Genomic DNA, 26,360 nt, shown 5'->3' with positions numbered 1-26,360 from the left:
AACAGCAGAAAGCTCTTCACGCGACACTGTTGGTACTGATTGGAAACAAAGATTTGGTATTTACTCGTACTGTGGCAAAGGCAAACAGTGAGAAGGTGTTACTGAATTTCAAGTACCAAGGGCTAGTGGTCTACAGTTACACCATTTTTATGCATTTGTAGAACGGACATGCCAACTTCAAGCAAGCTTGCAGATGGGTCCAGCAGAGCTGTTGGGCAGTTCCCTCTTGCGCACAGGGGAACATGGGCCCCTTCCAGATGCGGGGCTGTGGCACTGAGGACACGCCGGTGGCCACCTTTCCCCAACACCAACCAGACTTCATGGTGGACAGGCCAGGAGCAACACAGCTGACACGTACAAACAGGTGTAACTTTCCAGTCGCCTTTCCCCCTTTCCCAGAAATCATGAACAACCCATCCCTCCACTTCTCTCCCCACGCCCCGGGTGAGGGCCGGCCGCCACACAGCAACAGCCCTTATCAGCTCTGTCACTCGCCTGGGCCAGGCAGAGGCAGCGTCCTGGGGAAGGAAAAGGGTTGTGCCAGGGAACAGAGTACAAAAAAAAAAAAAAAAAAAAAAAGGAAGAAAAGAGGGTTTTGCGGGCAAAGGCTCTTCGGCCGAGAGAGGAAAGGGGCCTCTTCGAGGGGAAAGCCGGGCGGCCCCCGAGGGCGCGGCGGCGGCGATAAGGGCCGCCCGCGGGTGCCCCCTCCCCCCGGGCTCTCCTCCCACCCTCCGCCCCGCGGGGAGGATGCGGAGGCGCCGCGGGCCGCGCAGCACCCAGGAGCGCAGAGGCGGCGGCGGGGATATGAGCGCAGGGGGCGGCGGGGCGCTGGGGCCGCTCCTGCTGCTGCTGGCGCTGCTGCTGTGCGCGGGCCGGCGGCGGGGTAAGTGCGGCCCCTCGGCCCGGCCCCGCGCCGCTCGCTCGGGGCCGTGAGGGCGGCGCCCCTCGGCCGAGGCGGGAGGGCGCGAAGGCGGACGGAGGCCGCGGGGCGAGGGGAGCGGCGGCGGGAGGGCTGGGGCCTGGCGGGGGGCGCCCGCCGCACCGGGACGTCGAGGGCCCGGTGGCGGAGGCGGCCGCGGGCGCGCTCGGTTTGGCGGCGGCCGGTCCCTCTCCTCGCCCGCGCGTGAGGGCGGCGGCGGCCTCGTGCGCCTGCCGGGCCAGGGCGGGAGCCGCGCCTGAGGGGGGCGCGGCCGGGTGGGACTGGAACCGCGAGGGGACTCGGTGCCGGCGTGGAAAATCCTGTGTGACTAAGGAGAAATGGGGGGGGGGGGACGACGACACACACAACGAACCGTTTTTTATCTCCCAGAGCAGCAATCTGAGGTGGACACTCCCATGCCTTATCAGTAGATAGAGGTATCATGAGAAAGTTCTTACCGTGGCTGTTTGTCCATTTAATTTTCTGACCTACCTTGGCTACCACTGCATGCTGACAGTTTTTGTTCTCTGTTCTTATTGGAAACACGCACACGAAGGTGTATAAAAGCATCGAGAATTAGGAGTAGGGATCTTACGATGCTTCCTATCAGCCTTAAGGCACTCCGAAATGCGCTGTGAGTAAAACTGGAGACGCTGTGCGCGTGGAAGGGCAGTTTTATCAGGCTGATAAATTCAGTGCATAAAAAAACCTGGCTAGGGTGTTTAGCTGACTTCTCGTTACTGTTACGTATTTAGACACTATGTAACGGCAGGCAAAATTTTGTCAGAGCTGCTATATCCGCAGTAAGATTTGCCTACTGTAAGAACCACACCATCCTTTTCGATCTTGGCTGTCTCAAAGGAGTAAAAAATTACATACTGCCATGTCCGGCATCATGAGACAACATCAGCTTGTGCAATATTAGTTATTTCTTTAAAAATGTAAAAAGGGTATAACCATATACATGCTTTGTCCACGTTCAAGCTGTTAGTTCTGAGGTTTATCATTTGGAAAGCCAGTGCATGTGTGAAAGAACAAAAAGAGTTTACAAAAAATGGAGAGAAATGCACATAATGCATTAAAAGTATGAATACAAATAAAGGAAAAAGTTCATATGTTACTCTAGTTTCATGTATATTTATAGCCCTATCAAACTACAGTAAATTAGGTTGTGTGTCATATGCTGCTAAACTACTTCTAATATGAATTAATTTCTAAAATTACTTTAAGTCGTTTTCCTACTGACAGCATTCTCAACATTGTTTTTATGAATGGCATTTATACTATATGCATGTTGATGGTATAAGATACAAATAGATTGATAAACAGCCTGAATGTCTATGTGTAAGTAATAGAATAAATGAGGAAACAGAAATCACAACAAAAGGGAAAGAAAATTAATGTGGAGAAAAGATTAATAATATTGGATAGAGCTATTTATTATGTATCTCATAAGCCTTGCTAACTGGTGGAAAGCTGTTTTGCTTGTTGTCAGAGATGGATGGAGAAAACGATTCAGTGTAGTTATTTTGTTTAATCCTTTCTGTTTATTTTTGTTATCTTTGGTCTCTGAATACTATGGCTGTGGTTTTTCTGCAAGTCTGAACATGAGATGGGAGGAGATAGAATTTATTTTATTCTATGTGTTTTAATCTGGATTTTATCCACTTTGGATTTTATCTGGATTTCATCTCCACTTTAAATTCTGTGCCAGTTACCCAGACCACCTTTATGTTTTTTGGGTTTTTTTTAAAGAAAAACTAATTATGTCTTTTTGTTCTTAAAGCAGTTGTAAACAGATCGGTTCCAGATGTCTGTGCAACATGCCACATTCATGCTACATGTCACCAAACTGAAGGAAAAAGTGTCTGCATTTGTAACTATGGATTTGTAGGCAATGGAAGAACCCATTGTCAAGGTAGGCTGCCTCTTTGTAAAATGGCAAGAAACTGTGTACATTCCTAAAATATTCTGTCTTGAGTAATATTACTGAATTCTTCAAAATACAGTAAAAGCTTTGTCATTTCCTGGCAGAATTTCCAAAACATAGAATATACATGAATTGTTTTTCTTTTTTTTTAACCCTAATGGCTAGCCATGGACTGTACTTTACTTGTACTTGATGTAAATATCATTTTGTAATTAGTTGCTTAACTATTTTATTCAGTTTCTGCTATATAGTGAAGGATTTAAATTAATTTTGTCTTAGAAAATGTAGGGTGTTATCAAATACTTTTGAAATACAATGTATTGGAGTGGTTTATATCTTTGTATCCTAGCTTCAGCAAAAATAAAAATTAAATATGGTGGGCTTCACTTTATTATTCTTTTCAACCTATGTGTTGTTGAACTGAAAGCTAGACAATAAAACTGACAAAAATTTGTGCTGATTTTTCCAGTTATCTCAGATTACTGGGTAACTAAAAATTAGTTTCATAAGCTGAAGGTCTGTTCTTAATAACAGTGTGCATATATACACAGATTTCTTAAGTGCAAATGTCTGTTACATGAAAAGTGTTGTTCAGCATTGTTTTATTACTGTAGTTGACAGTGTCCTTTTAATACTATCTCAATCAATACGTGAATCGAAGGATGATGTCAAATGCTGCGTTGGAGTGAGTGGTAGTTTACCACTGCTTAAAAGGGAAGGTCCTCCACCTCTGATCTCTTTCCCTCCATCTCTTCCCCTTCCTTCACGAGCACTGGCCCCGGTTGGGCTCTGCACAGAGTTCAGTTATCTCATTACTGCAAGAGAAGACAAGCTGTGTATTTTGCCATGTTTATCCTTTGCCAGTTGAGTACGCTGGTTAAGATCAGCACAAGCTCCATCAAGTGCTGCAGCCAGTGCATGCCATAAGGAAGAGCAGGGCTCTCAGTTTTCAACAGCTCTTAGATCAACTTTTCACAACTCAAGCTGTGTTGTGAAACTTTATTCACAGTTTGTCCTGGTTTAGCCAGGATAGGGTTAAGTTTCCCCAGCAGTGGGGGGAGCTCTAGCCGGGTTATTCAGATACCATGCGGATGTCACATCCTGGCAGGTCACATTTTCCTGGCGCGGAGCGCGGTGCACTCGTGGTTTTGTACATCGTGCTTCAAACTGCTGTATTTGGTAGCTATTTTGCTCTGTTCATTGCTATCACTATTACTGTTATTGTTATTGTTGTTGTTGGTTGTGTTGCTGTTGCACTGTTGTATTAAACCTTTCCTTATTTCAGTCTTGGGGCTTTGTATTTCGCTCCCTTTGTGGGGGAGGGGCAGCGGCCAGGTGGTCTCAGACCCCGGCAGAGGCTAAACCAGTACACAGTTTCATCCAGGGACTACAACCCCTGTTGGTCTAAATACTCCAGTATTTAGTTAATACTCCAGGGAAAAAAAACAGTAAGGGGAAATCTGGTTACACAAGAATGAGTGAGGAGGGGAGGATACTCCACTTCTGTTAATCTCTCTGATGTGTTTTAAATGTGCTAACAGATAAAGATGAATGCCAGATTGGAGCCAGCAAGATCTGTGGAAATCATACACTATGTCATAATACACATGGAAGTTTTTACTGTGTTTGCCTTGATGGATACCGAGCCTCCAACAACAACAAGACATTTATTCCCAATGACGGCACGAACTGTACAGGTGGACATCACAAAGAATCTTGAGCACCAGGAATCCAGAACTTAATTTTCTACTGCATGAATCTTTCTTTCCTGTCACTTTAGAACTTACTTTCTAAACCTATGTCAGAGCACTTTCTGCTGTGGATGCAAACACCTATTTGACACCTAGGTTCTAACAGCTGTGAATTAGTTCCATTTTGCATTCTTTGCTATGTTACAAATCGTTGCTTCACAGTCACATTGAAACAGTAATCTTTCCCAAAGAAGAAGCTAGATTAAAGAAAATAAAGTGATAGTTATCTTTTCCCCAGAATGTCATAGCTGGGTTTAGTGTAGAATATTAGCCAGTTCCTTGTTACAGTAATGAACTCTTGTAACTGATTAAGATATTTGCAGATAGGGGATTTTTCTAGGATAGTTGTAGCAGGAGATAACATTGGAAACTATTTGTCAGGTAAAACAGAAACAATTTAAAAGATAACTAGCTGCGAAATTGAGTCTTCTCCTTCCAGATGCTTGAACACCAGGCAATGATCAGCTCCTTTGTTTCCCAGAAAAGCCATCAGAAGCTACATAGAACCCTTCATGGAATGGTGTATTTGTTTTAAGCTTAGCTGCTACATTAATTAAACTATTACAAAGTGCATATATTTTTGTCTGAATTTTTAGATATAGATGAATGTGAGAAGTCTGGGCTGTGTGGTCACAATGCAAGATGTGTGAATACTGAAGGAAGCTACAAGTGTTACTGCAATGATGGTTATAAATTAGAAAATGGAGAGCATTCTTTTCATCCAGATGGAAACATAGTTTCATGCAAAGGTGAGAGTCTTTGGATGTGGTTTTTGCTAGCAGATAAAATCAGATCTTGCATGATATAGTAGCATCTGCTCTGACCTGTGCTTTTAAGTCTCTAGGGCAGAAGACCTCTCTGGGGACTTTGTCTGCTGTATGATTTTTTACTTCTTGGGTTCAGTTTGTTCCAGTGATGTCTGGATGGTGGAGTCAACACAGGATGTGGTTACTACAGACTCTCAGTAGTGGTTCAGGTGTGCGGGGTCAGAGAAGCTTAATAATGGTATGAAGACAATGTAGTTAGTTTCTGAATAGGAAGAAAGTGTGGTATAATCCACTTGCTAATATAATCGCACTGCATGAAGGGGAAGGGAGGAGAGGATAAACAGCTGGTAAGAGAGGTCAAATGAATGAAACAAGCCTACGGGAGAGGAATAATAAAATAATAGCTTAGCTATTTGTAACATACTGTCACCTGCATAAATAACCTGTTCTGTTTATCTTGCCATCACAACAACAAAAATTTCAATTTGAAACTGTTCCTCCTTTCCTCTCTAGTGTAAGTTTTTGCAGATGCAAAGTGCTAGCAGTGTAAGCTGTAGCTGTCAGAGTATGTAATGAACCAGGCATCCCAGGTAGAAGGAACTGCCTTGATTGTATCCACCTCTTATTTCTGAATTACTGCAAGAACCGTCAGTAAAGCTTACTGCCTGTAGTTTGTCTATTTTTTCAACTGGAGTGCTCTGTTTCATTTTGCCAGAATTTCTGATAGCCCTGCTTACCTCACTGACTTCCCCTTCCACATGCTGTGGTAATGTGTCTGTGTCACTTGTGGGGTCGGACAAGGGAGCCCTGACAAGCCGCTGTGCTGAAGGAATGTAGCTTTTTTATGCAGGCTGGTTCAGTGAGATGGAGGAATTGAGGGGCAGACCATTTCAGCGCATCTGCATTGCTTCTCCTTTCCCATGCACAGGGAAATAAAGCTGTGCATTAAGGCCTGAAATTTTCCTCTGGTGTTGAAGGATTGTTCAGCCATTGCTGTAATGAGACTGGCACATGCCAAGCACCATCACATTGCAGTGTCTCCTCTTCCATGTCGTGAATGGCTCCAGCTGTACGTTACTAAAGATGTAGCTCGATACCTGGATCGCTGTGTTCCTTCAACTGTGACCAGTACAACTCTTCAACTCCAGTCTTCTACCTCTTTGGTGACTGCTCAGATTCATCAGATTGGATGGATTTTGTGGTGTGACAATCCAACTGAGCTCATTTTAAAGTGGTTATGTGTTGTGATTTTTGTACTCTGAGATTTTTTAACACAATCTCTTTGCAGAAATTGGATGTGGTTCCCCTCCTGAAATGAAGCATGGCTACATTGTGGGGAACTACAGCTTGCTACCAGGAAGTGTGGTTCATTATGAATGTAAAGAAGGGTTTTACAGCAACGAGGGAAAGTTCTCTTACTGCACTGCAAATGAAACTTGGGAACCTGTCACTTTAAGCTGTAAAGGTGAAAACAGTCTTAAATCTTTCTTAAAATCTTCATTAAGGGGGTTTATGCATGGGGAAGAAAGATAGTAGACTGTTTCCTCAGTTGGAAGGATAATTTTTCAAGATCTGGCTATTTGAAAAAAAAAAAAAAAAAAAAGAAGAAAAGGACAGATTATAAAATTGTGCCACCTCTTCTTGTTAGTGTAATGACATTTTGGATGCTAGTTCTTGTATTTTTACAGACACTGCAATGTGTCCTTCTGCCTGTGAACCAAGGCCTAAAAGACAACTAGATTCTGTAGCATTTCATGGGAAAGGCCACTGAGTTGCAAGGCATCAATGACCTCTCATGAAAAGAACAATTTTTCTGACAGCTTGTGAAGTTTTTCCCAAAGGTTTACTATAGAGGCAAAAGAGAGGCATCATATCACCCCTCATCTCTGGATAGCTTTCATGATTTTGTGAACATTTGTGCATGAGCAAATGCTTTCATATCTCTGAAGTGTTAAGTTTCCCATAAGCATCTTTAAAACTTCCACTTGCTTTGATGTTCTGATTGCCCATTCTGTTGAAATATTACTGCTTACAAGTGCAGGATTTTGTGTCCTGTGAGTAGTTAGAAAGTCTGTATATTAGTTAAATGGCACTTGAAGTGCTAGCTAACAGAAGCTACACGGTGTAGAACAATTCTACAGGGGAGAATTGTCATCCTGAAAATTGTCTCTTAGTGAGGGGAGTTCCTTTTCTCAAGATACAAAAGTGCTCTTGGTTTCTAATTCTTTCCTATTTTTTTTTCCTTTCCTTCGAGAGTGGATAGAAATGTCATGTTTTTATGTGTGTCTATGGGAAGGGAATAAATTAGAATAAAGATGCTAGATCAGTGTGGCTGGGAAAAGTGAAATATTTAATATCACTAGAAAATTCATAAGAAAGAAAATATAAAACAATTTAATCCTGAATTACTGGTATCAAAAGTAAAACAATTGAAATAATATTTTTCCCAAAAAATGAGTAAAGGACAATGAATTTGAAAACAAAAGGGAAGTGCCCATAGTCTCAGGAGGTCCTTAAAGAATACTTGTGGAATGCAGTCCTTGTGAGTTGTTGGTGCCTTTGTTTTATATCAATATTAGTAGGTCAGGTCAGAGTTTCTGGGCACATCTCTCATGGTTAATTGAAATAAAATACATCAAACACCAAGAAACAGCCCGAGTCTGAAATGACAAACTTATTTCCCCTTTGTATTGTAAACTCTTTTCCTGGATTTCAGTTAGGACTTCTCTTTTTGTAAAACCAGCAAGTCTGATTTTTTTTTTTTTTTTAATATTAGTAAAGGCACCTTTAAATAATTCTTTAAATGCTGAGAGTTTCCCTGATAAGTCTTTATTGCTAATTAAAAAATTTCTCCTAGCCAGGTGTAATGTCTTCTTTTTCAGGAAAATCGATGTTTGTCTTTTGTCTTCCTTCCTATGGTAATTTAAGAGTTTATTTTGTATAGTCATGGCGAAACTGGCCATTGAAGGTAGGTCAAACTTGGTAAGATGTGTGACCTAACTTCAGGCTACTGTAAGTGGAGCAGATCCCCTTTTTTAAATTTAAATGTAAGTATATGGATATAATGTGTCTTTGAAGAGTATAGCTTCCTTTGAATATTAATAAAATAATTGCCTTGAGATGAAAAATCAGACAGTTTAATGGGAAGATACGATGTATGTGAAGAGGTGTAGTTAAACTGTTGAGTGTGAGTCTTGTGTCATGCTAACAAGAAAGCCTTTTAGATGGCTACCTTAGAAAATGGACATCATATCAAACATTGCTTTTCTGTGCTGCTTGACTTCTTTGTTTTATACCTTTGTAAATGACAACTTGGCACATTTGTGAATAGAGCAACTATTACAATACATTTTGAACACTGTGTAGACTCTTGCTTTAACAGGAAGCTTTTGCATTGTCTGTTGCAACCTTTTCTATGGTTTTGCATTTCTCTGTCCTTGTGTACTTTTTAAAATTTTGGTTCCTAAAGGCAGTTTTTGCTCATCCACCTCCCTCTGTCTGTTACTCACTGCAAATGGTATAGAACCAGCTTGCCACCTGTAATCAGGTTTGTAAAAGAATGAGAATCTTAAAACCCTGGGACATTTTCTGTATACTAGCAGCTAGGCTGAGGAAGGAGTCACAGATCTAGCATGCCGTTCTGAGAGAAAGGCAGAGAGAAATTTTATTTGGAAGCAGCTCTGGAGTAGCTACAGCACTGTCAGTCATGGTGGGGATGTTGCAGAGGACACGAGGGAGTGTTGGATTGTCACAGGAGCAGAGGCTTAGTTGATAAAAATGAAAGAAATACTCATGGGAGTGCAGCCATCGTTACTTCTGCTGCTTGACTAACAAGTTTATCTTCCTCTTTCTTCCTCTCCCTAGGTGTGGATTGTGGGCTTCCACCTTCTGTTTTAAATGCACATCCAACATCTGTAAGTGGGACCACATACAGAAGCGAAGTTACTTACCATTGTGTTCATGGTTACTTTATTGCAAGTGGCAATCAGACTGCAGTCTGCAATGCCAAAGGACAGTGGGATGGTACTGACCTGGTGTGCAAAGGTAAATCAAATCTGCCTTCAGATGTAGTTAGCATAGGTACTGTTTCAGCCACCATAATAAATAGTAGTCATCAGTTAGAGACATCCTCTTTGGGCATTCAGTTTGTATGGTCTTCTGACATAGGAAGTTCAGTTACAAAACAAAAGCCATATATTAAACAGGGTTTTTTATCTAAGTTGCTAATGAAGTTGCAATAAATTGTTAAAAGTTAACATTCTAAGGACAAAAATCCCAATGCATGTCAGTCATCCATGAGATGAAAATGCAGCCTAAATTGCTGCCATTTTTCTAGCTCAGTATCTTCTCTGTGGTTGAAGCCACTACTCAGAAATTGAACCACTATTAGCAGTTAGTGTCCCCTTAAAATGCCCATATTGGGATACAGTTGCAAACTATCATTGTTCAAGCATGTTATTGTTATTTGGAATTAGTCATAAATCCCTTTTGTTACTCTGATTTGTGAGAATGTAGCCTAATGAGTTCCTTGATAAGAAGAAACACAAAGGTACATTTAACAAAAAGTATTTCACCCAAAAAAATTTCTAGTGTATTTTCACTCTGAGCTCATATTATTAATTAATGTGACCTTAGGATAATTATAGTCTTCAGTCTGTTTTTACATTGGCACTTTTCTGTTCACTGGGTGATTAATATCTTTTCAGCTTGATCCAGCAGGGTTGAGTCTTCTGTTCATTGCAATCAAATGTAATATTTTTTTGAATGTGCAATGTGTATGTTACAACCACTCTCTGTTTTTAGAATCTTCTTTAATATTCTTATTTTGAGTCACCAGTCTATATAGAAGGTTTACTATGTTACACAGAAATGTGCTTCTGCATTTCTGCTTTTCTGTCTGATGACAGGATGGCCATGGGCAGATAGCTGGAGTTAAGCAGCAGTAATTTTTGTATCTCATCACATGCTCTCCTTCTGTAAGTTAAGAAATTCTTTTCATGTGCATTAGTTATTCTACAGCTTGTTCTGATGATTTATAATAGATACTACTTTCATACACATTGGGATATGAAAAGAAAAGTAGTCATGATGGTGCATGTATTGGCAATTGCAATACATATGTTTAACTTTTCCTTTAAAGAATTGTTTTTTTAATTCTTCATTTTCCTTTTCTTGCGTAGAATTTCAGAATTACTTAAGATTATTTATTAAACAGTTTTAAAAGCACTTGTTTTCTGCATGTAAGCTTTAGTGAAGGTTAGATTTTGATTCTTACATTGTTTACTTGATGCAGAATCTCTTATTGACGTTCATAGTGGATTTGAAAGGGAATTTTAACCCTAAATAATATTCTCCCATTGATTTAATCTTCACTCTTTATTCTTTTTTGTTCCCTAATTTTTTTTATGAAGCCCCTGTAAACAACTGAACAAATGAATTAATTTATAAGTGTATTACACCAGCTTTCTCAGTATCTCTAAAGTGTTCTGAATAATCCATCAAATTTTCCCCCGGAAGTGTTCTTTCTGCTTGTCTGCAGCAGCTTCTCCTTTTTTTTCAAAGCTTGAATTAAATCCACTGGCAAAGGAACATAACCTTCTTGATGCTGTTCTTCCATGTCACTCCTTGGACCATGTGTTGTTTTTCAGATCTATTGTTACTTAATGATAGGCAAAATAAAGGAATAATTAGCATGTAGGGGATAAGACAGTGTTGTGGGAAGATGGATCCATTTGTAAAAATTGGCTGAGAGATCCTTGTTCTCCCATTTCTAAGCAGGACCCTTCTATTTGATAGTTCATCTTGAAGGATAAATGCCCCACTCTGCTAGAAAGCCTCTGTTCACAAACTTCTGGGTTCTAAAGGGCTGGCCTGACTTCTAGAAATCACTAGGAAGTGGAAAAAAAGTGAAGCGTTACTTGCTGGAACAATTCATCTCTCTTCCTTAAACACTTTAGTACGCCTTGCCTGTTTGCATTTTCAGGTTTTGTTATCCTGTTTTTTCTGTTGCAGAAATAGACTGTGGCAAACCTTTGATGATTCCACACGCAGAAATGATTTGGGACAACTCTACCACTCTATGGAGCAGAGTGTACTATCAGTGTAAAGAAGGATATTATTTTAATGGAGACAGGAATTTTTCAGAATGCACAATAGATCAGTTGTGGGAGAATATTACATACATATGCAAAGGTAAATATCACTGTAGGAAGTTGCTGTGGGGTGTGCTATTTAAACAGTTTCTCATTCTTGTTCTGAAGGTAAGAACAGGAGGAAGGATGAAGGCAAGAAATCCCTTTCTAATTTACAAGGTGGGGAATGTGCGTGTACTTTTGGATGGAAAGGTCACGGGAGAGAATGTTAACCATGCAATAGTTTCTAGTAGATGCCACAGATCTGTCTGTAGTCATCTTGCTTTTTATTTCAAACAGAAAGGGACTAATGCAACTGGAGTTTTATTGCTTTAAAAGCCAGGGGAATGTCACCAGATGAGCAGAAGACATTTAATGTTTTTTTGTTGTGTTCCTAATACTGTAAAGTGCACTGCAATGAAAGGAGGGGGAACGGAATTCAAAACTCTTTTTTTTTTTTTTTTTTCCCCTCTCATAATGCCCAAAGTAAAATTTGTTTATGGCTGCCTTTCCAGCCTAGATCTAGTTGTCTGAATTTCAGGATTTTGTTAAAGAAGAATGAGTCCTGAGAAGGGAGATCTGTAATGAAGGTGTTGTTATACTGTGGGCTTGGAAACAGGATGTACTGACATTTTAATAATAGCAAAAAAAATAGCAGATGTTTTGGACTATGTCATGCTCCTTAGTGGTCTTCTGTGTCCTTAGAAAGCAGTGTCACAGGATAGCTCTATGACTGTCAATTTTTTGTTCTTTAGTAGCAGTGCTGTCTTTTGCAGACGGTAATGTTCCTGTAGCTCTGTGACATCCACATGTTTTTCAAAAGAACTGGAAGTGCATCTTTGGCTGCTGCCAGTTCACAGACCAGAGAATTGCCACTTGATGCCTCTCCTGCCTCACTTGATGTCTTGAGCATTCACTGCAAATATAAAACGTGACATCAAATAAAATGAGCATGTAGAAAATCATTTCTCTCACTTTTTATAGTGCCCTAATAAAAATGGAAGTACTGTTGTTAGAAGTCATAATTCGTATTTTATTTAGGCAATTTGCATAGCTGTACTTTCTGAATTGGTTTTGAAGCCAGCATTGTGTAGAGTGGCTAAGTTAATCAGGTGTGTCAGCCTTTGCAACGCCAGTAGTTCTATCTTGAGCACTCTGAATCTTTGAAGGGCCTGAACCTGCAGACTGTACTCACAGGATTACCATGAATTTCAGCAAGAGCTTTCCCAGAGGCAAAAATGTAGACTCCAGCTCTAGCTGGCCAAAAAATTCAAGAGTTATGGTCAAGTTGAATGGAAAAAGCTTTTAAAAAATAGCCCAACTAGTCCAGGCTCCTTTGAAAAAAAGAAATCATGAATAGGAAGTTAGTGCAAAGGTCTTCAGTTTAAGTTCTACATTTTTCACATTTATTGAGGGACCATATGACTTTCAAATGAAATGAAATTTCTCTTTCAGTAATGATGTATGGAAATTTATGTTTCAGATGTGTGTGATCTTAAGGATGTGTGTAATTAATCAGTAATTCCCATTAAAATGAGAGAAAATCATGTATCATTGCAAAATAACTTATGATAGAAGTCAGAAAACCATTTGTCTTTTCCTGCTGCCTGAAAAACATCATTAGAAATAAGGAAGTTAAGAATTTCTGCTGAACATGTTCCCTTTGGCAAATAACTTCTTTATTTTTTAGGCAGTGATTTCTGTGGAATGCCCTTTATTTGCATTGTCTGTTGGGATATATAATAAATGTGTGTGTGTATATAGAAGTACATTTAATAGTAGCTGGTTTAAATGTTAAAAAATTGCTCAGCAAAGTTAATTTTACTGAGAGATGTTGATTGGATTAAGCCATCAGCAGTGAAGTCTGGCAATAGTCAGCTCGATTACAGTCTTCCTTTCCCAACCTTTGGTTTGTATACATAAACTCACGAGACTATCATCAATTAAATACCTGCTGTCCAGTATGCTCAATGTGTGAGTCTGGACATCCTGTGGAGCTTGTCCTGGAAGAACTTCTTTTTCCCCTGCAGAGTGGGAATGCATGGTTTCATTTATCTTTATTGCAGAAATAGTATGGTGTTATTCCAGGCACACTTTGTACTGAGCTCTGGTGGGATTTCATGGTAAATCTGGGAAGTTTTTTTTCAGAGTGAAAAACAAGATCCCCTTGCGGGAGTAGTGTTTCAGTTTGTTTCAGGGAAGGTCTTTGGCTGTAAGGCACAAGATAGGCTGAAAAAAGTTTGGTTTTCCCGTTGTGAGTTTCAGAGGAGAAATTGTCAGCCTGAACTTTTTTGATAGTAATATTTATCTTATTGAGAGAGGTTGTTCTGGGTGTGGGCTCAAAATGGGACATAAGGTAACATAAGACTTCCAGTTGCATTTTTTATTAAAGTGAAAAGTATAAAATGAAGCCTTCCCACTCATGTTTTTCTCTTTGAGTGGATTCCACGCATAAGGTGTGGATTTTTTTAATTTATCATGGCTGTAAGAAGGTCAGAAAAAAGGTGATTTGTGCCTTGGCTGAGATGCTTGTTCCTAAATCTGCACTTGCAAATGGCGCAGTGCGCAATGTATAACATAAGCTGTTACCAAGCCCATGAAGAGTATCATTTTGAGAAGGCCAGGGAGAGGAACTGGAGGATGTCTGCAATGAAAATGTGTACATGAGTTGGTTTTGTCTTTCATTGAGCTTGGATATAAATGTTTGATAGTAAAAGGTCAGGAAGGGCTTACGTAGGTGCTGAAGTAAAATCTTTTCCCCTTGTAATATGTGTAGAGCATATATGTGTGTGCATGTACACACCTACACTCACATACAGACAGCTTAACTTTTGAGAACTTACTTCTTGGGCATCTGGGGAAAGTTAAGATGAATTATGGTGAATAGGGGCTTACGGGGTTGCCTTGCTCTTAATTCCGTATGCAGTTCTAAAACTTTTTTGGTACTTTTTCCAATCTTTTTCACAGTTATGAAAGGGTCAGTTCATGCTCAAAAGGGGCAGTGTCTGATGCACTTTTCTGTGTTAACTGGGCAATTGTTAAGGATGTTTTACCTACTGCAGCTCTCTTCATCCCATTTGCAGAGTCCTCCCTTCTACTATTCATCAAGCTTTTTCCAATTTCCCAGGCCCAAGTTCTAGAAATATCCTTGTCATAGAGAGCTTTTTGTCAGAATCTGATCTAGCCTTTCTGTAACAATTGACTCTAGTCCCAGCTGTAAGCCCATAGGCTGCATTGGCTGCTGCTCATTATTCTGATCCTAGAAAACTGCTTCTCTAGAAAACTCCTTTTCTGTGTCTGTTTTCTGTGGAGGTTGTTAGTATTCAGTGTGTTTAGCATCTGTTGGTGTGGATAGCAACAATATGGTGTCTTAAAGTCAAACAGTTTGTCCAATTTCCTTACTTTTATCCAAGGAAAAGAAGATACAAATCTGCATTAAAGAATAACTTCTCAGTATTTAAGTGTCTCCAGTACCACTATTCACTATATTATTAGAAATGCGTTTATTAAAGTATATTCTGATGGGTTAAGTGAAATATTGTCCTTCCAAAAGAAGCAACTGCTGCACATGAGTGGGAAAAATCCATGGATATGTAAGAAGGATGGAGGAGGGAGTGAGTCTGACCTGCATGGAAAGGTAACATGCATAATTGATAAAGCAGGCAATGGGAAATAGCTGGTGTAGTCAAAAGGAGAGATTGTCCTCTGTGTCCCATTAATGCTGAGACTGACAGGATGGCAATTATGTTGGTCAGTTGTGAGAACCTTACAAAGTAGTGTTAGGGGGTAAGGGCTGTCAGCAGATTGTAGGCTTCACATGTGTGGTGTATAGAGGAAAAGATGATCCAGTCCCAACATATTGTGAACCTAGAACTCAAATAGGGAAAAAGCGATTCTTCACACCAGTACACATTCCATCTGATCCTGAGCTTGGAGCTTCTGTGTCATAACCTTTTGTGTGCATGCTCTTTTTTATGTTACCTCTTCCTAAATGCAATGTGAACTGTCCATCTTTCACTAAAGGTTAATTTTCTGTTTCAGAATGCTTCATTCTTCTGTGTTGTGACTCCCCATCCACAAATGGAGTTTAGCTGCATGTCTTGATCTTTGGAGATTTTGTTGAGAAATCCATGTGAAACTTGGGTATTATGGTAGTGTTAGTTGGTGAGCCATTTCCGAGAAAATGGATGTTGTACACCAGCACTGAATGGGAGATACTTGCTTCAGAGATTTGAAGGTTTAGAAGGAACAGCAGTTTGATGAGTCCATCCAGAGAAGGCATAGCAGATTGTCCACACTGTGCACTTTAGAACATGCAGAAGAGGAAAAGAATACTTTCATAATGCAAAAAAACACTTGGAAAAAAACAAAAGTGAAATCTGAATCCAATCTGAAATAAACAGAGCAGGATCATCCTTCAGGTGTCATTTAACTGTAGACCTATATCAAAGATAATTTTCATGCAACTGAGAGGGTCTAATTACTCTCTTTTTAATCTATTGTTTTACCTTTGCTTTCATTTTCCCTTCTTCTCCTGTGCCTTATCCCTATTCCCAATGACTGATTTTCCCTCTACCTAGAATTCTCTGAGATGTCAGTTTTTACATCCTCACTTGTACAATAAGAGATGATACAGAAAGGCAGCTAGAATGTTTCTGTGGTGGCAGTGTCATAATTTCCACACTACAGTGAATGGGCTAATTGTCACTCCCCTAATTTTTATTTCCAGCCATGTGTAAATAATTTGTATCAGCAGTTATGATTTTAACAGAAAAGGTCTCACTCACATCTGTGGGCATTGGTTCAAACCCCATAATTCTATGGGAATAAGAACCCCATCAAACAATTAGGATAATTATAGTCTCAGTGAAGAGGATCTGATTGGCCTGAGTTCTTGTAAAGGCCTAATTTAATATGTTAAATCCAGACATCTGGTAATCTGGTAATTTCTTTAATTGTGTGGAAAAACAAACACAGTGGAGTCTCTGTTGTGGGAGGTGCTACTTCTTAGATCAAAGTGATGCAACCCAGGGACAAACAAAAAAAAAATGTAGATTTTTGCAGGGCTATTTAGGCTTCTGTTTGTTTGAAACTGAATTAATAATTACCTAGTTTGTGATGGCAAATACCCATCTTGGGAACCTCTTTCAGAGTGGGGGTAGATTGTGCATTTCTAATCCCAGCCCATCTGATCCCATCTAGTCGGACACCCTTGACTGATACGTCTTTTCTTTGTAAGTATGCTCACAATTGCATCTCTTATGTTTTTGTCAGTCTGTTTCAATACATGAATTACTCTGCTCCTGATTGTTTCCTGGTAACATTTTTAGACCAAAGGAGGTAGTAAATCTTTAGCTATCTGCTTGTTCCTGCATGACTGTCTCTACCTCCAGCTTTGCTGTTTCTTTGTGGATTTCTTCTGTGTAAAGTTTGGGGCTGAAGGTGAAAATCTGCTGAAATTTTGCAATGCTAGTTAAACTGGAAGTACGTATGTTATTCAAAATGTGAAAAAGTCATAAAAACTTACACTATCCTAAAAAGTGTAAATACCGAAGATATGTCTTTGCAACAAATTCCATATATACTTGTGAAAGCTACTGTGCAAGAGGAGTTTGCCTGTTTGCTATGGGACAGGTGCCTTGAAACAGTCTGAGCAGAAGTTCTCTTTGAAATGTTTGCTCTCATTTAATTTCTGTGTCTGAGTGTGTGGTGCATGTTAGTAGCAGATGGCATTTGCAGCATCACTGACAGTTTTCACAGAATTTAACAGGCAAAACATACAAAAAAAAAGCTAATATTTGGATTTTTTATTTCCCTAAATTGCATGTATGTGTAGGGGTTGGTAGAAGGAGCTCTGTAAGTGAATTTGCATGCGTGGCTGCGCTTTTTAGCTACTTGCAGAAGATGAGGTGTCAGATCAGAGCTGGTTCTGTTTGCTTTCTGGTAAATAGCATTTTTTCATGCAAGTTCAAAAATACTTCCCTGATAAGATATATCTCGAGCTGAGGTCAGTGGTAGTCAAGTGCTCTTTCAACTGAAGACTAGTGAATTGTGTAAGTCAAAGTCATGTTGTTTTAATTACTGTTTAGACATAAAGTTCTCTATGTGTTATGGTTTTTTTCTGAATCAGCAAATAATAAGACTGAGTACTGTGACCTGAACTTTCAGAGGCTGATAAGCAAAGGATTAAGGTTGATCCTCACAGCACAGGGTTAAGGCAGAAGATCATGACAGTACAGGCATTTATGCACTAGTTGTAATTACTGTGAAGATTTTTCCTACACAGTCGAGTACAGAGAGATGCTGTCCTTCCTAGCAGAGCTTTTAATCTTCAGTCCCCGTTTTTCTTCTTAGAATTAATCTCTTTGGCTTCCTTAACATGATTTCTCCCCCCCCCCCTCAATGCTCGCAGATGCTGTTGAATCAGTTTGCTTGCTTTTTGCATTTTCCCATTTGTGTTCTGTTTACCAGCACCTGTCTTTCCTGGCTGCTAACAGCCAGGTGCTATTTGCATCTTTCTACCCTCTCCCAGATTTGACTCCTCCAGGATCTTTTTCCACCCTTCTGCTCTGGTCTCCAGGCATTTGCATGTCGTTTCTAGGGCACTTTCCCTTGGGATGGGAAGGAGATTGTGAGAGTAACCTGGAGGTCATTGGAGCAGCAGCGGCATCCAGTGGCCTTCTCGGTTAATCAGAAGTTGAAGTTTCTAGTGCTGAGGTATGGGGAAATTGAGGGTCTTCACTTCTCCCATCTCATTTCTGAGTCTGAGTGAAAGCTGTTGATCAAAATCAGATATGTTGAAGACCTGGATGCCACTGTCTGCTAAGACCTCACACTGAGGGAGGCATGTAACTTCCCAAGCTCTGGAAGTCACTGGCACCATTAGTTTTTACAGAACTAATCTGTCAAGGGAACCTGTTTCCCTCTAGGAGCGTGAGAATAGTTTTTTCAGAGATACTGTTGTGCTGTTATTGGACCCTGTGTTTATGCTACTGGGATTCATGTTAAATCAAGGACTTACTCTACATTTGGTTATCCAAACAAAGAGCATGTAATTGGTTTCCTCAGAAAGCCCAGGACTTTGTTGTGATGTTTACTCTGTGTGTGTTCCAGCTTTTTGTCCTCTTTCACTCCTACCCGTTTAGAGTGGAAACTTTTGAGAAGTCTGCAAACTCTTCTTTGGCTGTATAATAATTGCATGGTGGCCTCGTCCTTCTGAAAGTTCAGAAAGCATAACAGAAAAATTGATATAGTTACAGAAAAAAGTGCTACTAGTTCTGCCTTCTTTCTTCCAAGAAGGCCACTGTATAAGATTTCTTCCCTTGCCTGAATAGCTGGCATAATCCCTTTTTTGTTGTTTGCTGCTTTATTTTTCTCTGTTTTTTTACTTAGTATGAATCATGTGCCTGATTTTCTTATGGAGCAGTCTTGGAGATTACATGGATTTTTCTTCTTTCTTGGTTCACATTTTAATTCAGATCTCACTGATACGCAAACATTTTCCCTCTGGCTGTGCTCTAATGAGTGATTTTTGCCACCCAGTCTTTTAATAAGAATGTATCTGATTTAAAGAATAGAACAACTGAACATACTCTTTTGCTCTGTGTTGATACAGAAGTCTTAATACTGTGGAGTTTCTAGACAGTACTGTGAAACAGAAAACAGTAATAATACACAGCACTTAAATACAATTAATTACATGGCCATTTATAAGGAATTTTGTTTTAGAGGACATGCAGATTAATCTCTTTTTCTTCTGTCCTGTAGAAGAGGAAGCTTTCAATAGCATTTCCATACTTAATGGCAAGTTGGAATGGGGGAATTAAAAGTAGTTGGGAGATAAACTGGTCTAGTGAGTGAGGCATCTGTTGAATATGTGAAGAGGGAGATATCATTAGAAACGGTTTTATGACAGTTTTAATAATCAAAAAAAAAGGAAAGGAAAAAGTGCTGCAAAATGCATAAACAGTTACACTTTAGTTCTAAATAACTGCCTACATACAAGAATTTTAGAGACTGTATTCATTTATTTCAGTGACAGCTTCATGTCCATGTGCTGTAGGGGGACCCCTGTGAAATGGTAATGAAGTTTACATATGGAGGAAGAGCGCCCTGAGCTTTTACAGCAGAGCATTACACCAACTATTGTGTGAATATTTCTGAAGTATCTACCAAGGCTGCCCTGTAAATTCCCTTCATTTCTTTCAGCAGCTAGTAAGGGCTTTTCAGCTTAGAAACTGTATGAGCTTGGATTTGTATGACCTCGGTGATGTAGTGAATGTAATAGGAAAATATGGTAGTAGGACAAAGGAATGATTGACAGCTGGTGAAAGAAAGAAGAGAAGCAAATACGTTCACTGTCCATCTGAGTTGTGACCAGAAGGAGCTTTAATCTTAGCTCTGGGAGGGTAGTTGATTATCTTGTTATGTGAAGGCAACTGCTCTGTGTCTGATGGCAGAGCAGTGAGAGAACTACCCAAAAAAAAAGAACAGGTGACTTGATCTTCCTCGCTGTGCTTTTTCTCTGAGGCATAAGCCAACTTTTAAAAGTGTGTAAATTAACACAGTTATGTTGAGTGATGTATCTCTGGTTGCTAGAACTGTACCCCTTACATTCTTAGTTCTGTGGGCTTCTTTCTTTTAATCTGGTGTTTGTTCTGAAAAGTCTTTTACTGTGGCTGTGTTGTTTAATTTTATTTATTATAAAACAAGGACAAAAGTTGACAACTTTTAAAAAGCAACCCAAACAAATAATGAACCGAAACATTCATTCAGCTACAAAAAAGCTTTTTTCCAATCTAACACAGAAGCTTTCGTAAAACACTTTAATGCAGGTTGTTGTATTCAGAAAGGCATTATTTTCTAAGGTTGTTTGGCTTATTGGTAACCTCTTTTTCTTACAGACAGATCTTTTCAATCTTCTTGACTTTATTTGCAGTTTAATGAAACTTCTAATCCATGAGATCCAATGGTCTACAAGGTCTTCAAGTTGATTTGTGTGTGGCTCATTCTTTAAAAGACAGAGCACTGCATGTCATGAGATCCCGATGCTGGCACCCAAGTTCAAGGAGAATACAGAACGGGTGGCAGAATTAGTGGAATTACAGCACTTGTTCATTGCCCCAGTTGTTTATTGGAGCAGTTGTTTATTGCTCTTCATTTTTGGTGGTGTAATACTGTCGTAAGGACACTTTAATAAAAGACTTTGACCTGTACACAGTACAAGTTTAATGTATTCAGACTAGGAGGAATGTGCAAAGCAGAGCAAAATGTCTTTTCTCAGTGGCTCTTCTGCCTGGATTGTCACCTGGTACGAAAGATTCTAGTCTTTGTATATACTGAAGATCCTTGTGTAAGAAACAATGCTGTTGTATACGTATGCTTTTATATACAGGAACACATCATCAGTCTGATGGAGTTAATGAACTTGTTCCTTTGCTGTCAGGAAACTGTAATGTAGTTTTGATGTCCTCTTCAAGGTCTGTAAAGTCATTAGAATTAAAATTGTCTACAATAAAATGCAAGCTTAGCAAAGTATTTTGTTTTCATTAGTCACAGTAGTTTACAAAGTGCTGGCTGTGTGTTTAAGGACTTCAGTCATTGGCTCAGAACAGGCTTCTTCAGTTAGCTTTGTATTTTAATTTTAGGAACCAACACAGTTAAGAGAAAACTTACTACCTAGCTTCTGCCTACCTTGTTTTATTTTTCCCATTTGAAAAAAAACAAAAACACAGAAAACAGAAGAAATAAACATTTGCTCCAAACATACTAAGATCTGCATGAGAAATAGTAACTGTTTTCATTTTGTGTTCGTGTTTTTGCTCACAGAGGAGGAATTACTCAGTAATTTGTCCATATTCAATGAAACATGTGTGAAGTGGCAAAGGAAAACTGGAAGACTGCAAGTGCAAGAAATGTACATAGTAAGTGAGACAGTATTTGAGATTGGGAGTAGCTTTTTCCTGGTCAGTTGTGATGAATCAGCACTGCAGATTTGTTTTGTGGGTTTTGTTTGTGGGTAATTTGTCTTGCTCTTCCCAGTGAGCTGCTTAGAAACCTAAAGGTGGCTGGGTTAGGAAATGAAAAAATCCCTGTCCTAAAGTTAAGTAGAAAACTGAAAAGCTATTGGGATCCCATTCCAGTAAATCACCTAAACATCTGCTTGAAACTGTAAGAACTGTTTCAGCACAAGTTTATGTTTTAGTGGAATTCTGTTGTAGAGCTCAAAGTCACATTGACATAGAAGACACTGCAAAACTTGGGCTCTGTCCCTATCTGTGATGCAATTTCAAGTAAACAGCATTTCACTTGCAGATACTGGATGCAACTTTTTTCAGAAATGCAATATATATTGATATACTGTGCCTTGCTCAAGAGATTCAACCACCTTATCTTTGAACATTTTAGAACTGTTTTTCATGGAAATTGAAAGCAACCTTGGTAACTACTTTTTTTTTAACATAAAAGCATATAAACATGTAAGTCAAGATGTAAATTCTCAGAAACAAGTAGTTCAGTCAGTGTTATTGAAAGCCAAAACAGTATAAGAATTCCCATATTTTGAGAATGACAACATCCAAAGAAAGGTTGGTTTTTCGAGTGTGTACAAATAGAGAAAAAAGTAAAAGGGGATTATTTAGGATCTACAGGATGACTAGGTTAATGTGGAAAATACTTTTCAAGGTTGAGTCATAATTTTAGAAAGCAACCTGTCTTTCTCCTCCTGTCTTATAAACCAATGTATTTTCAGTTTGATTGCTTTTATTCAGCACTGCTGAGATGGAAAAAGCAAGTTTCCAATTACCCTAACAGTTCAAAACCAATGCTTTTCATGTATCCAGTGGTAACTGGCAAGCTGTGGATCTCTGGTGTAATGCACTTTGTGCACATGCTTTTGCCTGAATTCAGCTATCTGCAAGACACACCAGAATAGTCAAAACTGAGAATGATGTAGGCATAGGTTGAATGCAGTAAAGTTCAGAACACATTCTGGACTGCCTTGAGCTCAACTACGTAAGTTTTTACTGTCCCTTCATCTCATATAAACAACAGGTTTCTTTTCCTCTGCACTGGCATGACCTTAGGGAAGCTTGTCTTGTACAGCTGTTCGACGTTCAGTCTTACTACTGCTTCTGTATGGCAAGAGGGAAAAACTAGAGAAAACTAACAAGCAGGTGTAGTTTCCATCTGTGTGCTGTAAACAAGAAAAAATATTTACTTACACCTTACTATTTGTGTTGGAGGTGTTTGTTTGTAGTGTCCATGTTATAGATTCCTTCTATTTGTTGTAGAAATATAGGAAAAAATATTTGTAATTTTAACAGCCAGAGGAAATTAAAGATCTAATTTATTAAGCTGTCTTGTTCCACCAAAGCAGTTAGTCACAAGCCTATTTTTTTTTGATTGAGCTGGTATTCTAAAACAGATGTAATCCTAGGTTCTCAAGGCTTAATTGAACTAGTATTCTGAATTTTGGAGAGCCACAACCAATTGCACCATCGTTTTTGTTAAACCTTTAATAGTTTCACATACTGGGCCAAAGATTGGATGAGAAGAAGTTCTCAGAAGATGTGATATTTAACATCACTACAAGTGAAGATAATCCAAAGGTGTGTTTAGATCTCAAATCTGGCAGTAACTACGTGGTGAATATTACTACCATCTCTTCCACAAACATCACTGTCTCAGTTACAGTAGCAGTTCAAACAAAGGGTAGGTTGTGTTTTGTATTTTCTGTGCTTATAGAAGAACTTATTGTGCTGCAGAACTCACTGTTTTGCGTCTAGCAGACAGGATAACAGGCTGTCTCCTAGACTCTATCATTCTTTATGCCGACTGCACACATGTAGCCACCATCAGCATCCTCTTTTTCTGCAAGATGTTTTTTGTTCTGCTCACTGTGGCAGTTGAATCTATGAGCAAGCAGACCAATGGTGGTAACTGCCCTTCAGAAAGATTTGGCAAACTTGCTTCTTCAGGATTGGTCTTTTGGCTGAGGCAGGATTGGTGCAGTGGCATTCCTGGCTACATGCCAGAATTTCTGTCTGCGGTACAGTGCTTACTGGTTTCCATTCCTTGCCTTGAAAACTGATTCTCTTGCTTGTGAGAGAATTCCTTGTTGCAGAGCTGTGTGATAATAATCTGAATAATGTGAGGATTATAGATAGTGTTACTATGTCTAAGATGAGCATGATGTGATGAGCAGTGTTCTGGCAGTTTTTCAGTAATTGTAGAGAAGGCATGTTCTAACAGCAGGTTTCTGTAGAACCTTAGTCATGGAAACTTTAAACTTGCCTTCTGACATACTAATGCTGATGAGACAGACCTTGAGAAATAATTGCTTTTGGAATCCACAAAAATGCTTGTTCTCATGTGCTTTTTCCTAAAGGGCATCAACTGTGACAGATTGTTCTATGATAACTTCATTTCCATCAAAAGGTTTGAACCCCTGGATCTTTCTGTCATTATAACCTCACTAGCTCTGGACAAATAAATCCTATCTTGATTTTCCAAATAGTCTGCTTGAGTTTTTCCGAAAACCATTTTCCTCTAGCAAACGTTCATGCTTTATTTAGTAGGTTTGCTCATTCAAAAAGAAATGAGATTTTTACCTCCTTCCCAGAAGAGAATTAAATTTTTTTTTTTTTTTTATTTTCAGCTACTCATATTCAATAAAGTTGAAGGTGAAGTTTTTGTAATAAGTTGTTCCCTTTTTTATTGTCTCTACAGTAAAGGAAGCTTTCAATAATGTATTAATTTTTAATGATACCTGCTTGAAATGGCGGCGAAATGTAAGAGGAGCTGATGTGGAAGACAGATACTCAGTAAGTGACAATCTGTATTTTGAAACTAGGAAACAGTTTATATCAATCACCTGTACGAAAAAAACTGTAATTTTTCAAACACTCACTGCTAGCAGTGTTCCTCATTCTAATAATGTCTCATAAAAAAACAGGGAGTAAGCCTGAATAGCAACCTTCAAAAAAGAAAGAAACCACCATGCTCTTTTGCAGTCTCCTTTTCTTGCTTATTTTTTTTCCCCTGTTCTACTCCATTTTGCCTTCCCTATCTGTACTTTCAACTTTGTCATGTTCAGGCCTCAGACAACTTGGTTCCAATTCCATGGAATCAGTCCACTCTGTCTTGTGATATGCCCATCCCAGCAGGGCATTTCTACATGAACTGTCTCTGCCAGGACTCTTGGCCACTTGCTGTTGTCTCAAATCTCTGTGTACTAAGAGGTGCTCAGAGATTATCTAAAGGCATAGGATCTGTTTAAAGGAAAATTAGCACATGGTTAAAATATAGCAAGCATTTTAGTTTTCATTACCAGAGGAATGATCAGGGGAGGCCTTAAGTTAATAACTTCACAATCATTTGGGACATCAACAACAAAACAAACACACAATCCAACAGAAACAAAAACCCCCACAGGTCTGTAAATTTGCCTGGAAACATAGATGTCTGTAGGCAGATCTTGGAGGGTACTTGGCATTTTGACATAGGTCAAAATGACTTGTTTTTGACTTGATCGTCGATCAAACCAGACAGGTGTTTGTGTGAGCTTACTTTTATAACTCATAACTTTGCACCATGAGGGTATACTACAATGAAGTGCATTATTGATGGAAGCCTATAAGTTAGCAAGAAATCAAGACTTGGGGGAAATCATAGTACTAATAAAAAAAGAAGATAGACTAGGAGGAGGAGAAGTGAAAGATTTAGGACAGTGTCAGACCTTATCAAGAGGGACTGCAATTCCTGTCAAATTTTGGAAGCACTTGAATTTGAATAACTGTCAGTGCCAAAATTTCTGGGGTTCTGAATGCAGTGATATGTTTTTCTGCTATTTCTTCTAATTTAGAGCATGACATGACTGAATGCAAATGATATATTAAAACATTGCAATTTCCATGCCATGATTGTTTGGTTACAGTTTCATGTGCAAGGCCAGCGTTGGTATCAGAAGGAATTCTTTCATGAAATGACCTTCAACCTTACTACACACAAGCAGGCTCCAGAAGTTTGTTTTGATTTGCAGCCAGGCACCAATTACTCTGTTAATATTTCCATGGTAGCTTTGAATTTTTCACTGCTCGTTTCCATGACAACACAAATTGCAGGTAGGTCCTGCCATTTATTTTATGTATTTATAAAAGCACCTATTGGGTGCCAGAGGCTCAAGTGAAACAGTGTTGTTGATCTCAGTGTTGTATGGTGGGTTGTCAAAGTGCTCTTTCTGTGCTCAAAATTGTTCATTGTTTTCACAGATTTCATAAGGTTGACAGTTCAGCAACAGAAGCGGGAGAGAAAGGGGGGGTGAAGTGTTATTCTGGCACAGCAGGGAAAAGACAGCTTGGTGCGTTAGACACAGGATTGGTGTCTAGGGGAGCTGGGTTAAATTCCCTGCGCTGTTGGAGGCTAAGTCACTTTTTTTGTGAGTTTGATTTTGCTCCACTGTGAAGTTGAGATAATAGCACAACTGCACTTCATATGGGGATTTGTGTTGTGACAACAGATATCACTAAAGTCTACAAGGATCCAAAGTAGAGAGTCCTGCAATTACCTCAGACAGATACCTTCATCTCTAATTGGTGGACTACAAAACATAAAAGTCATTTGAGCAAATGAGGTTCTGTAGGGAGAGTCTTGACTTCACTATTTAGCAAGATTGTCAAATGGAGCTGAAACGCTGTGATGAAAAACATCTGTCATGTTTTGTTTAGAACAGTTTTTCACCATCCCTATACTGTCAGACTTCCTGTATTAGGTTATTACTGTTCCACTGTGGAGTGCAGTGTTTTGTACTGGTGTTGTTCCCATTGGGACCACAAATTGGAATAGGTAAGAACCATGATAAAT

The 26,360-nt window shown here is 39.4% G+C and overlaps 1 protein-coding gene across 11 annotated transcripts in view; it reads left to right on the top strand.

Moving 5' to 3' along the window:
- The first annotated feature begins 425 nt into the window (after window positions 1-425).
- SUSD1 (sushi domain containing 1) overlaps window positions 426-26,360 on the top strand; it is a 55,686-nt gene continuing 29,751 nt past the window's right edge. For 3 of the 11 annotated variants that reach the window (XR_012621573.1, XM_074812172.1, XM_074812163.1), the window contains exons 1-11: window positions 426-883; window positions 2,706-2,837; window positions 4,391-4,546; window positions 5,197-5,349; window positions 6,656-6,832; window positions 9,232-9,411; window positions 11,380-11,559; window positions 21,327-21,421; window positions 23,021-23,210; window positions 24,228-24,322; window positions 25,435-25,621. Coding sequence is in view for 10 of the 11 variants with exons in the window: in XM_074812172.1 (XP_074668273.1) it covers window positions 748-883; window positions 2,706-2,837; window positions 4,391-4,546; window positions 5,197-5,349; window positions 6,656-6,832; window positions 9,232-9,411; window positions 11,380-11,559; window positions 21,327-21,421; window positions 23,021-23,210; window positions 24,228-24,322; window positions 25,435-25,621 (1,681 nt within the window). In the remaining variant the exon portion in view is untranslated. Of the gene's footprint in view, window positions 884-1,411; window positions 1,554-2,705; window positions 2,838-4,390; window positions 4,547-5,196; window positions 5,350-6,655; window positions 6,833-9,231; window positions 9,412-11,379; window positions 11,560-21,326; window positions 21,422-23,020; window positions 23,211-24,227; window positions 24,323-25,434; window positions 25,622-26,360 lie in introns of those variants that run through there. The other 8 variants (XM_074812164.1, XM_074812165.1, XM_074812170.1 and 5 more) reach the window with 8 other exon arrangements.

Source organism: Strix aluco, chromosome Z (assembly GCF_031877795.1).
Source record: "Strix aluco isolate bStrAlu1 chromosome Z, bStrAlu1.hap1, whole genome shotgun sequence".
NCBI lineage: Eukaryota > Metazoa > Chordata > Aves > Strigiformes > Strigidae > Strix > Strix aluco.
Note: the sequence above shows the minus strand (reverse complement) of the source record. Positions and strands in the feature narration are given on the sequence as shown.